Source organism: Glandiceps talaboti, chromosome 3 (genome assembly GCF_964340395.1).
Source record: "Glandiceps talaboti chromosome 3, keGlaTala1.1, whole genome shotgun sequence".
Lineage (NCBI taxonomy): Eukaryota > Metazoa > Hemichordata > Enteropneusta > Spengelidae > Glandiceps > Glandiceps talaboti.
The window spans coordinates 29,409,587-29,424,379 of NC_135551.1; the positions used below are offsets into that span (position 1 = coordinate 29,409,587).

The following is a 14,793-nucleotide window of genomic DNA, read 5'->3' on the forward strand; positions in this document are numbered from 1 at the left end:
GCGGTCGATCCTTGACCACGCAAACAAAACTAGAAAGATCAGGTGATTGTGTCAAGCAACGACACGAAATTGACGTATTTGTGATACGACCATGTAAATGTTTGTTTTGTGTATCTACGATCAAAAACTTATGTTATTGTGAGATGTGGTGGCGCGCTGGTAGGAAATTTAAACTTTATGCTGTCAAGGAATTTTTTGCTACGGAACATTTTGGATACATGAGCTCTGTAAGGGGCGGTTACGTATGTTTGGCACGTGCACGTGAGTCAAAGGACGAATACTATTGGTTGTTATCATGAATGATTGACAGGTAGCTGACGCAATGGTCGATAAAATCAATGGCTGTATGATAATTGATTACACAGCTTGCAATCCTATTGGTCAATCCACTCGCACCGTGACCTGTTGCAACCTTAGCGACTACGTCATCGTACAGTATGCAGATACAGACGTACTGCATTTCATTACGCGTTTTCCTAGCTGAGCACTGGAGCTTGGAAATTTCAGACCTGAAATGCGAGACTGACTAGCTGTCGTTCATAGCACAAATTTATAGCTTTTCACCTCGTTTTCCAGCCGTACCTCTATGTGGAGCAACAGTATATACTATTACATGTAATCGAAACAGCTTTAGTTAAAAAATGGCTGAAATACCGGAGATAGACCCTGACTTTGAACCACAGAGTCGTCCGAGATCGTGCACATGGCCCCTCCCCCGACCTGATTTCAGCGTCCAGAAACCATCACCACCATCTTCCGATCAACCAACACCTGAGCAAGAAACACCACAAGAAAATGCTGAAGTGAAGCAAGAACAAACAAGTACTCCAAGCCGTAAGAGTAATTCGCGGAGGAATGCATGGGGGAATCTTTCTTACGCCGATTTGATAACGAAAGCCATCGAGAGTGCACAGGACAAGCGTTTGACCTTATCACAAATCTACGAGTGGATGGTGAAAAATGTACCGTATTTTAAGGATAAAGGTGACAGTAACAGTTCGGCAGGATGGAAGGTAAGGTCCATTGTCATTCATTACGTCTGACACATGCGTTTCAGACTTCAGAAACCTGTGAATTTGATATTCAAATGACAGCTACTACGATCACGAGTGTTTTAGCGTTCGCCCCAATGTATAATCGGCCTAAGCAAACTACGTAACATGTTATGAATAGAGACACGTATATCCGAGATACCGAAAACGATCCGCCATTTTGACCGCAAAGGTGACAGGCGACGTAAATGAGTATCAATTGTACAATATCTTAAGTCAGTAGCTATATTGAAACCTTACAAGTGACATCGAAATATACATCAATCATTCTTGGAGTTTGTTTTTATCAACCAATTTCCACCTTCTTGTTTTGAAGGAGATGCGTTATTTTCTTGAGTATGTTCCGTCTGCAGGCAGACCTGCGTTCAATTCAATATTATTGTTAGTTGGTTGAGACTTCCCAATATTGTTTTATTTGCAGAATTCCATCCGTCACAATTTGTCTTTACATAGCCGTTTTGTACGGGCACAAAACGAAGGCACTGGTAAGAGTTCTTGGTGGATGATAAACCCCGATGCCACCAAAACTGGTAAATCTTCACGACGTAGGGCAGCTAGTATGGATACTAGCAATAAGCAGTTCGAAAAGAAAAGGGGTCGTGCCAAAAAGAAAGCAGCAGAACTTGCAGCGAAATTAGCTGCTGCTGGCGACAGATCAAAGTGGAGTCCACAAACCCCAGATGGGAGTGATATCATGGGAGCAGAGTCGCCACTGCCTGCCTTCCAACTGAGCCCAGACTTCCGCCCAAGGACCAGTTCCAACGCAAGCAGCTGTGGACGTCTCTCGCCAATCATGGCAAACCCAGAGATGATCGATGATATGCACGACAACGAAGTGCCTCCCATGTCCCCTGGACCACTTGACTGGGGTAACAGTATTCCTGTGACAAACTACTCTGGATCCGAATTGCTACGTCAAACCACAGACCAGCTAACAGATGCTTTAGCAGAGACAATGAATTTGAATGGCACAGATTCACTAGGACTAGATCAGATGACACTGTCACCACAATCACAGATCCAACCGACACAGACACAGGGACTTTATACGAACCAAACTGGTAGCTCATTCACGTTATGCACACAAGCATCATCTTTTGCCCCGCAGCAAAATACGAGTATGACCAATGCTCAGTTGTCATTCACTGGACAGTTCACACAACAAACTTTGTCCATGGGACAGGGACAGACCTCTCCATCACTGAATGTGATCTCAGAAAACGCCCAACTTAGCCTGCCTATCATGCAGCAACCATCACCAGTGTCCCTAACAGATGCCATGTTGTCACAACATGATCCAATCCTATCCCAAGCTGATCCAATCATTTCCCAACAAGATCCCATGTTATCCCATCAACCAGGGAGAGATTCTTTGCTACAGCCAGAACCGACATTACAAGATGTTGGGCTGTCACTGCCTCGCGAGCAGAAATACAACCCCTCACGTTTGTTGAATCTGAAGCCCACAAGTGGCTCATCCACCATGCTTGGCAACAACCCAGTGCAATTTCAGCCTCAACAACCAAGTCGTTTGCTGGCACAGCTGATTGGCAACAACAACTCCAACCAACTACAGTTGCATCACTTACAACAGCTGCAACAACACCACCTACAGCAGCAGCAACAACTGCAACAACAACAACAGCAACAACAACAGCAGCAGCAGCAGCAACAACAAGCACTGCGTCAATATCAAGTTCTACCACAAAATCTACCATTTGCACCTGATCAGTTAACTAATATGCATGATAAATTTCCCAGTGACTTAGAGTTGGACATATTTAATGGTGGCTTAGAATGTGATGTGGATAGCATTATACAAAATGAACCAGACATTGGGGACACTGGTGGCATGGACTTCAATCTGGATGGGAATACTGCTAACATGGGAGTCAATTTAGGATTTACCTCAACTACTAGTGCACCTACTGTTACACCAAGCTGGGTTCATTAATGCCAATATTATCACCATGAGCTCAAAATTTTATTAGGTAAGTGGTCTATTTTCCTTACACATTTCAATCATCTTAAGGAGCTGATTATTGCGATTGTTGTTTATTCGAAGTCACTTCACTTCACCCTATGAACACAAACACTTGTCATAATTATTAGATTCCTTTGTGGAATACCCGGAACATAACTGTATGTTGAAACCAAAAAGACAACAAGAAACAAACATTTGCTGAATAGAAATCAACTTGACAATGAAATACATCTATAAAAAACTGTGTACAATTTAATCATAAATAAAGCACCATCAAATGATTAGGGTGAATAACAAGAAAAGTGTTATTGAAATTCTCACATCTTTCAAGTTTCAGTAATGCCAACCACAATGTTTTTAAAAAATTACACCATCAGAGAATTCTGGCTGTATGTATTGAGTGTAAAAGATGATAGGCATATGTAGTAACAGTACACCTGGGATCCTTTATGGAGAGCTTTATATTAAACACAAAAGTGCTATAAACTACTTAGTTGAATTGTGCAAGTGTAGTCCTGTATTTCCATATGGCAGCCCCAGCCCCCAGTATGAAAACTCCATATGTATCTAGTGTGCATGTACTTTTCCAATGTTGTGGTTTGCCATATATGGTATACTTCACCTAATATGGTGCCCTTGACCAAATATGGTATGTTTGACCTTCATCAACCTCCAGGTGTTAATGTAACTTTCACCTAATTTAACAAAGTTTTCCTAAGCTGTAACCTGAATCTGCCTTCATAACTTGATGTTTCTGAATTGACTTCCGGTGTTATTTTTGGTAAGAGAATTGATAAATGATGTATGCATCAATTTACTGATGAAATAAAGTATACAACATTCCTGTGATAAAAGCCGTATGTTAACTGTAGAGCCATGAAGTAGCTTGAACTCACCAACTCTTTGTATACTATTAAATCACAGCCTAACTACTATACTTATTAATAAGATGAAATCATATCTTATTAGCCCAAAGTTGTGCTTACTTACAAAAAATGAACTTTTTTGTTGCGTAATTATTAAATTTCTTGGCTTTTTCTGGAAGGAGTTGAACCAGAAGTACTAACTTCTTGCATACTAAAACATGACAAAGTTATATGATCAATCATTGGTCAGTTGACAAGGATTGCCTTGTTATATATCATACTAAACACACTTTAATAATGCCTTTGGGGAATTGAATCTCTAGTACATAATACTGCTAGTCTTACTATATTAGTACAGTTATTACAAGTCTGTACTGTGGCTGAAATTGTCAATCACCCCCACGCTCCACCCCTTCCCCCATTAATTACATCATGCCACCCCAAAGCATCAGTCATACTTTGACAATGATGAATATATTTAACTTAAATTTACTTGGGGGGTTCATAACTTTGTTTTTATGTAGTGTGGTTAAGAGCAACTGGACTACTTTCTATTTGAAGTAGCATCAGGCTGGCACAATGCTAACACATCTGGCATTGACTCTCACTAACAACTGGGGAGAATTATGATTTGTCAGCATGAGGCTAGTTTAGTCTAGCTAACACCGGACTAGTAAAACTGAAAGGGATTTCTGAACTGTTAAATTTAGCAAAACTCTACCATTGATCTCCTACTTGCCAAGGTTCTGACCCCAGTAGAATTTATCCAGTGTCTGTTACCCAGTACAATTTATCCAGTGTCTGTTACCCAGTAGAATTTATCCAGTGTCTGTTACCCAGTACAATTTATCCAGTGTCTGTTACCCAGTACAATTTATCCAGTGTCTGTTACCAAAGTTATAAAACCTCTGTAAAAGCAGATAACATAGTTACATACCAGTCATATCCACATAACCATCAGAATGAAACAACCAGAGTAACAAACAAACCAGTGATTTAGTTTTCAGGCAGACATGGACAACACCCAGAAATGAACAGGCTTTGTTATGTCAGGGGTTTTTATATGAAGAAAATATGTCTTATTTCCAACATGATTGTGATGTACTTCCAAAACGTATAGCAAAAAACCTAGATGTGATTTTGACATACATTTCGGTATCTCTGAAGGAAGACAAAGGTTACCTCTAGCTCTGGGTAAACAAAAATATTTCCAGCATTTTTTAAGTTGGTTCTAAAAACTGCATTATGTGAAGGTTAAACATTATGTCATAACTGCAGTTATTTTGGCAAGATCAGTGCAGTAAGGCAGAAAGAATTAATATTAATTGTGAAATACAAAAAGTGGCAATTTAGAAGATATTTTAGTTTGATTAGGAAGACATTTTGAGATACCCCATTGTTCAACCCTGGACATAGTTTTGCTGGATGTCTAAAAATAGAACTTAGGCATAGGTTAGCATTGTTCACTGACATGTCTGTATAAATAGTGTGGTCAAGTAATGCAATTGGTTATAGAAATACTAACGGCAATGTCTGGAACTGTTTGACCGATAACAATCCATAACACCAGTGACACCAATAAAAAATGGAAAAGTATACAATCCATGTAGAATATTCATGACACCGTTGTCTGTATTTTAAGTTTAATTTATTCACAAATTTGGAATAGGAACCTCATCAAAATTCCTGAGCATTTTGATAGATTTTTTTTATAGAAATTTAATCCAGTCTGGGAATGGAGGTAATAAGAGGAATGAAATAGTGTGGTATTAAACCTAGCAGCTTCCTGTATATTATGTAATCCTTTATGTGACAGCCCCTGGGCAAGTGCCTGGAGACCTCAAGTAGATGTACCCACTCCAGACTTAATAAGAAGAATGCAAGTCATTACCAGATCATTTGTAACTGTACAGTCAGTAAGACTAACCCTTAGATATCAAAGATACAGTATCAGCAATTTTGATATTTTGTATTCAAGTTACACCATCTACATGCTCTAGATCAGAAGTGGCATATTCTATGTTTCTTAGTAATACTCTCAGATTAGTTTCAAAACTAGAAAGAGGGTTTTAGTTGATAAATCTGCATAGTATAGATCAGAGGTGATGCATTGTATGATTCTAGCTATTGTAAGCTTAGTTTCCAAACTAGACCAATTTACCAAGTGCTTTCAGTTTAAAGTGAACAATAAACAAGGAAACAAAGTGAGCAATAAATGAGGAAACATAAGGACAACTTTATGATGTCAAATGTAGAAAATAAAAGGTCTAAAAAAAAGTCACAAATGATTCAGCTGTCAATGTCATACATACACTCAAAAAATAACCAGTAAATGTACATTGTATAAAGATTAAACCCTGTGTTTAAATTTATATCTAAAAAAATGTCATAATGGGACAATGTGAGTCAAGGTAATTTACATACACTGGTTTTGCTGTGCGTTTTTTTTTTTTGTTAAAACTTTTGGATTGTACATGTAATTTTGGTGAAGAAAGTGTTGAGAAGTGTTGAGAAGATATATATATATATATATATATATATATATATATATATATATATATATATATATATATATATATATATATATATATATATATATATATATATATATATATATATAGTTTTAAACTATTACGCTCTGCCACTGCGGTATAGAGCACTGTCTTAGCAGATTGATACTCACCGAGTTATATATATATATATATATATATATATATATATATATATATATATATATATATATATATATATATATATATATATATATATATATATATATATATATATATATATATATATATATATATATATATATATATATTCATAAAAAACTATTTGAACCTATCGTAAACATATTTCATGTGTTAGATAACTTGCAAGGTGGTAATTTCATTAGAAATGGGCCAAACTACATTCTAATATTATCTGGGAGAGGAATTACTCTTTTTGAAGCATCTGTATTATTTTTTTCCTGTGACAACAAACATGAATAAATATACCAGCCTGTGTCTGAATATATCCCAAACCAAAATATGTAAAACACCACCTCTCATTATTATCTCATGTACATTGTACTTTGTGGTCAACCCCTCCATCCCCACTTCCCACCATACCCCACCACTACTCATGAATTTGAAAATGATTTTAAGCATAATTTGACTTTGATAGGTACTTGTTGGAAACATTTACCAAATTTTTCACAATTCTGTAACACCTAAAACAAAGTGAATAACATTGGCCTGCTTACAGGAATTCAACATTACAGGAAATGTGATCAGTTTGTGTGTGTATAAAAGTAGGCTGTTTTTCTCCATGGCCGTGTCCTAGCGTAGAAAGGTCACAATGGTTGTCCATCAGTACCACATGAAATGTACAGTACTGGAGACATACGATCCTTTGACAGACTGCTGTGTAATCAACTTAACTGTAAATGTATGAATTTAGGTCACTCCAATCTTACCTACAGTCGTCTCCGCTAACAGAAAGAAATACACTAAATTTGGAAATTTTTCAACAACAAAAAGTTCATTAGATACACGTACATATATTAAAACGGTATATTTGGTGTCCTGTTTAATTGTGTACAAGAGTCACAAACTGTACAAATAAGCCGATTTGATCATTCTGTGTTGTATTCATTTACACTGATATCTGTTGAAATTGACTGATGGTAAAATTAATGTATATTGTAGAGATTTTTGAAAGAGAGGTCATAATTTATCCCATTAAAAAGGTGATAAATTTTCATTATTTTTATGTTGATAAAATTAGATAATAGCTTCCACATTGATAAATAATATATACTGGTACGTGAATATCTATCAGGCTAAGCCGATGTACTCAATACATACATTATTTTATTATAACACATACAGCCAATCATTGGCGGCTCCTTTAGATACACTGATAGCCTTCCATTGTGAATTGAATTGAAAATGGTCGTCAGGGCTGAGTGTGTACATAGCGGCTAGTGTCACACTATGCTTTTACAGTGAAATCGTTTGCGTCATACTTATTTATAGCAGTACTGGAGACTAAAGAAATGCACACTTTATAGACTTTGTAGACTTTACATCTAGCATATGTGACAGGTGTGCAATTAGCAACTAATTTGGGTCAGACTGGTAGAGAGCGTGGATTTCCAAAGGCTTTGATACAAGTGTTTTGATAGATATTGCTCAGGGAGAGGAGCTATTTGTCGGGTCGCCATCTAGCCTGCATTGCGCTACACCTGTTTTGTTCTCATGTATTGTGTTAGGGAGAATTGCGTCTGCCTGGAACAATAGGTTGGCCAGCCAGCTCAGAACTGTGTCCATTGACGTATTGTGACCAGTCCCCCCATGCATTGCAGTAGTCAGTTACCTGACCTCATGCACACAGAATCACTTCTTGTCAATCGGTGGCATGTTACTTGTAGTGAAGCATGAAAAATGTCCCTTGGATGTCAGCTCTTTCATCATATGGTGTACTACCAACCACTCTGTGTCACCTTTAAATTCAATCAAGTTCTCAGTTTTTGCATGTGTAGAACATGAGTAGACATACCTATATACAAATTGGCATATTTGTACAAAAAACAATACACAATGCCTAGAGAAATCGCATTATAGTGATGATCCTAAAGCTTTGGTTCCTGTTGTAGTGTCAAATTAAAGATTCTGTAGATGCAAACTTAGTCTGTCCGCCATAGCTACGACACGTATTAAGTATAGAAAGAGACATGCCATGTGGATGCTGACATCATTATACAATAAACAAGGTGAACATTTTCATCTGTGGGCTTTACAGGCACATCACAAAGTACAATGCTAACACATCCTGATGCTCATTTGCTGGTATTGAATTTGCAATAAAAACCCTGATGTAAGGTGAAATCTTTTGTAAAACCAAAAATGTGTGATAAATTAATAAATGATGTCTACTAATTACAAAAGTGAGAAGGGCAAAACTATGTCACTATGTGGAAAGAATAAATGTACTTGACAATTTCAAGTACTTTATTAAAATTGTCAAATAATATCACAAAATGACTACAGATCACCAAAGTTTTTGAGACAGGATAAAAATTTGTCATTGTCATAAACCAAAGGTGATATTTCTTTCATTACGCTAGGTAACACCTTTTGACAGTGCTTATATGGTGGGCAGTGCCGTTAAAGAGGCTGTGGTTTACAAAATGGCGAAATTTTTATACAGAAGAACTAAATTCGTCATAGCCTACAAACTTACCCTGCTTTGATATCATATTGCATCTATGTAAAAGTAGGTGAAGTAGCTAATTTGTACTAATAGTAGAAGGAAAATAAAAAGTAGATTGATGTGTGAGAGGAGATTTAATGAGACAAAAATAGAAAAACTAAGTATCCATTCTACTTTACCAAGATAGTGAAGTCCACTTAGGAATGAAACATGAAGTATTCAGCTGCAAGGTTTCTCAAGCCCTTCTTGTATTCATAATTCAGGAAGATTTATCAGAAAATGTATAGTAGGACAATAGTAGATATAATATTGACATTAATTTCTGTTTATATATTTCATATCAAGTATAACCTTGATTTCAGAGAGGTATACATGTATGTAGCTAATTTTTAGGCCGAGAAGTAGCTAATTTTGGAGTGTATGGGTGATTATGAATAATAATAATAATAATAATAATAATAGTAATCTTTGTTTGGAAGTTTGTTGAATAGTTGCCATGGAACAGCACTCTAGCACCCACTTATTAAAGAAGCAGGAAGAAACTGGAGTATCCAGGAGAGGGGGGGTGGACCTGTGTTGTTCAGGAGGGTCAAACTGAGAATCACCCTTTGTACATGCATACCTGGTTAATTTTTTATGCAACCCAGCTTGGCAGGTTTGAACCCAGGTGGCAGAGGTGAGAGGCCTATGAGGTAACCACTCAGCTACCGACAACCCAGTAGAAAAATAGTTGGAAGATTAAGTCGATGGAAAATTACTGAAGGTTGAAAAATGCAAAAAGAATGACCTGGGTTGTTGTTTTTGTCGGCTATCATTTCTTTTCTATCCATTATCAAGAAATTATGGAATGTATAAGTTAATTTTAAATTAAAAGCCCACATCGGACTTAGGCTTTTCAGTTGAGAGTAATTGCAGAAATAATAGTTACTTAGATTTCATATTGTATATTTGTATTCATGATGTGGTCATCCCAAGTGGGTTATGGTCTGAAAACAGAAAAATGTCGTCATATAAATAACCTGACAGTGTGGTCAAGGTTGCTATAGCAACTTCAAATTATATGTGCGTCAATTATCAATCATTCTCCTTCATAAGAACTAGCCTCCTACAGTAATACTACACCTACATTTTTAATTATTCATAATCTAGATATTTTATGGGATTAATAGCAAACATGACTGACACCTTACTGGTAGATGTGAAGAAAATCTTTTTTTACTTCCGATCCATTATCAATTAAATTATAATTTATATAATGCTATGGTTCTCATTAAAACTATGTTTCAATGTAGAAGAAACTCTATAACTGCATATTTCTTCTGATTTGTTACCAGGTGGTATATCATCCTTCAAGGCAAAAACCCTGAGTGTTCATACATGTGTATCTATGGGAAACCTTAAAGTTTACTGGAGTCCCATATCTGCTACTAAGGTTCTAAATTAGCAAAACCCTAGAATATACAGGAAGGGGAATTTTTCCAGATAATCCCCTCTTTTGTTACATATGATATGATATCAGAGGTCTAAAGCCTTGGCAAGCCACCTGTGTTACCAGGGGTCCTCTCTGCTACAAGGTTCGCTTTCCTTTACCAGGGCTCCCCTCTCTGCTATCAAGGTCTCCTCTGCTACTAAGGTTCACCTCTCCTTTACCAGGGTCCCCCTCTCTGCTACCAGGACCTGCTCTCTGTCACCAGGGTTCAAAAACATGCACAATTGTACCTTTGTGACTTGATTAATTAGAGAATTGTTAGCTGAAACTAGTATGAGTATATTAATCCATGTCATAATATAACGATGAATAATATATTGAATACAGGATAGACCTCCTTGACACACAGAACAAAGATGTCATATTTTCACTGAAGGATATTTGTTTGAATACTTGTTGTAAGTAATTTTCTGCAGTCTGATTTGTACTTATACCTTCATGTAGTTGTTGGTGTAGGTATGTTTTGTCAGAAGTTTTGATCTCACTCAGTCACTGTGACATGTTGGTGTATTGTGGGTATGTCACATACCAAGTAGACTAGATCCATTCAATCATTGTGATTTGTGATGTATAGGATCTGTTGTGGGTACAATGTAATGTCACATTGGGAGTAGATTCAATCTTACCTAACTATCGTGACTTGCAACATATCATGCAGTCATTTTGGTACATAGTCACAACTTGTGGTACATCTTACTGATTACAGTCACGACTTGTGGTACATCGTGCTGTTTTTTGGAGTAAATCTAGAGAGATCTTCTGTAATCATCATGGTTATATGATGTATGTAGTAGAGTCTTTCTAGGTATGCCTAGGGAATTAATTTGTACTTGTATAACCAATTACACAATGGTTATTATTTTAGGTGGGAAGACTTAGGCAGTAGCATTTTATACCCCATTATCCTAATTAGTCCCATGTTATCTCGTTAAAATTGTTGAATTTGATTATTAGTGATCTGAACTGAACCAAACATTTCAGCTTGTGTAACACTATATTTCTGAGATGCAATGTTACTGAAAAGTCTGATCACAGTGAGTAACAGTAAATCTATGCAAGTACCACACATGGTTTTCCCTCCCCATACTTAGGTTCTTCTGTCCCCCCCCCCATTAAAATTTGAGGTGAATTACTTTTATCTCCTGCACATAAATAAACACCCCACCCCTCACCTGCACATAAATAAATACACCACCCTTCCCCTGCACATAAACAAACACCCTACCCCTCCCCTGCACATAAATAAATAAATATGCCACCAAGTTGTTGATTCCTTGTACTGGAGGTGTATGTCCTACAAAACATATAATAAGTTACTTGTTTGACAAGAATTTATGAGATTTTGGAGCTCTTGTAAGTTGTAAGAGTGTACATCTGTGACTTGGCTCAGTGCCAACAAGTATCATGTATGTACTTCCGTGAAACATCTAGAGAAAAATCAAGGCACTTTAAGTAATAAACTAGTGAAAATCATACCACTATGGTATTGATTTGTTCGCAGTGCGTGATCAAGTCACATACAAGATTTGTTAAAGTTAAAGTTGATCATTTGGTCACCAAATATTTACTGGTTACTGGTCATTTACAAAAATGACTTCAACTTATGGCTGTATTGCCAATCTGTAGTCATGGGAACAACCTTTGACCCCTTCTTCCCCGCCATAACAATATTTCTAGCCTTAACTCAATTAGTTTTCGTCTTATTTTTTCTGCAGATTAGATTAATTAAATTATTTTTGTTACTTCATTTGAATCCATTGAGAGCAAAGTTCAAGATTAACTTTTGGAATTTTGTGAATTTTCTTTAAATGCTGTTAAACAACATTTGGAATGTGATGAATATACGTGTAAACTCATATATTATCATATATCTCAGACTCTTAAAAATTTTCATATTATTTAAACATAATATTATTTAATTATTAGACTTTATTTTAAACCCGATAGACTATTGAGCCAAAGGGTCTTCTCACACCGTGTTAAGATAGAAATATGTTATTTGAAATTGATATTTCAGTTCAAGAGATAGATTCAGTCCAACTACGACAATTGAAGTTAAAAGAAGTGGGTGGGAGTACATCTAAATGTTGGCAAAGTGTGAGGTAGAAATTACAGATGTCTCGACCAGTCACTATAATCTTCTGATGATCTTTATTAAAATCAACGTTTCGGCAATGCAACAGTTGCCTTCTTCAGGGTAAAACTCAAACGTATTCCTGGATGGTAAATATTTTATGTACTCACATTTTCTGACAGAAGGTGACTTCCAAGGTAACATTTTGAAACCTGTTGTATATTTATGTACATGAGATGTACACAAGGAAATGACAGTTTAACACATACCATTCACTGCTTTTGCCAAGTTTTACAAATGTACCCCAGTATTAACAGAGTAAGGAAATCACTTGCTTAGATATTTACACCTAGAAGTAACATAATATAGGGGAACAGCCATAAAATATCAGTAGGATTCAACTAGATTTTATGTATACAGTGCTATCCATAATAAAAACGCTGTCATTTAAAGACATACTGACCACACTGCCATCAATATTGTATAGTGAGTGTGTGTGTTAATTGCTCAAGATTAGCAAGAAGGTCATATAGTAAACCCACCGAAGACTGTCCCTTAATTGATAGACTAGCAACCTTGGTATTGTAAATATATATTGATGAAACCACATTTGCTAATTGTTCATCATGAATATCACTAACATTGAAAAAATAAGCAGGCAGACCTAATTGTCACCTATTGTTCTGTTATTGATCCGACGTCAGGTCAAAGGTCATAACCTTGGTCTAAAAATAGACATGATAGTGGTCTAAGGAGACAAGCTGCTTATATGCTGTATTTTGTAACAAATTGAATATTTAAAGTACTAGTCATTGAATCTTCTTCCTTGGAGAGATTCAACAAGTTACTGAATGCTTGGATGAAAAGGGGACAGTTTAATCCTCAGCAAGGCTTGGCAAAATCTCCTTTACCAAATTCAAATCTTGTTTGTGTTGCGGAATAGAGAGGTGGGAAAGTGGTAAGCTGTGTGTGATAGGAATGAAAAGAATTGGCCATGGGGCAGCCTGTCTCATCTTCATTTAAATGATAACAAATAAGTAATTCATGGAAATGTAATTCTGCATTTTACAAATGGGACTGACATTTCAAGGTTTTTGTAGTATACAGGTATCAGCTTGGATTTTGCCTTCACTTGGCTACATATTAAGTCAGTGAGAAGGGTAACACCTGAACTGATCCACCTTTAAAGGTCCACTTTGAAAAAGTATTAAACATTAGGTGTAAAAAACAGTTATCTGACAAAGTTATAGAAAAAGTTGGCCCAGAACAAAAGAACAATCTTATGTAATCCTCATTGCTCTACTGATAATGTAACACTATGCGAGAACCTGGGATTGAAACCCTGGCCTTTAAAGGATGATGGGTCCAACCTTTAGAGTGATAGCTAAGACTGGCTCAATCTTCTGACAACTATTTTATCCACTTGATCCTTTATTCTTGTAATACCAGTCCTAACCCTGATAGTTTGTGTCATGGATTGCACGTTTTAAAACCAACTACATGTATGGTAAATAACAGATACTGTATACTGGAGTTCTTCAGTATTGCCTCAGTGCCTGTTGTCAGGCCAAGATGAATGACATCGACAGTGAAAACTTTAAGACATGCTTAACAAACAAATGTGTGTGTGTGTGTGTGTGTGTGTGTGTGTGTGTGTGTGACAAATACTTCAAAACTAAGGTCATCTCAGTAAGTTAACTTATGAATAATACAAGCTAAGTTGAAGAAGAAGAAAAAATCATGGTTGCTTGACTTGTTTGGATGAACAGTAGGAGTTATCACTGAGATATCAACAGGTTTTCAGCTTTGTGTAACATTGGGTGTGTATTATTTGGCAAGTACTGTAAAATATTACCTACCTTGTGACTTGTCTGCAGGTTTGTATGTTGTGAATTTTATCATCACTGTATTAGTCCTAATACTAATAGCATCACTATGAAATTACTTGTCAAATACATTTATTTATTCATTTATTACTCTTCATCACAGGCAAAAATTGATTTCCACAATAATGAAAAAATATTAACAATGTAACTAGACAAGACAGAAAAAACATACATATTACAAAAAAGTGGCAACTAGCAAACAATAAAAATACAACTATAACAACAAAAGATAGCCTGTGAATG

At 36.3% G+C, this 14,793-nt stretch overlaps 1 protein-coding gene across 1 annotated transcript in view; it reads left to right on the forward strand.

Moving 5' to 3' along the window:
* The first annotated feature begins 487 nt into the window (after positions 1–487).
* Positions 488–14,793, forward strand: part of LOC144432537 (forkhead box protein O3-like) — a 34,265-nt gene continuing 19,959 nt past the window's right edge. The window contains exons 1-2 of the mRNA XM_078120766.1: positions 488–1,013; positions 1,474–3,043. Of these exons, the coding sequence (XP_077976892.1) occupies positions 642–1,013; positions 1,474–3,006 (1,905 nt within the window). The 5' untranslated portion in view covers positions 488–641 and the 3' untranslated portion in view covers positions 3,007–3,043. The remainder of the gene's footprint in view (positions 1,014–1,473; positions 3,044–14,793) is intronic.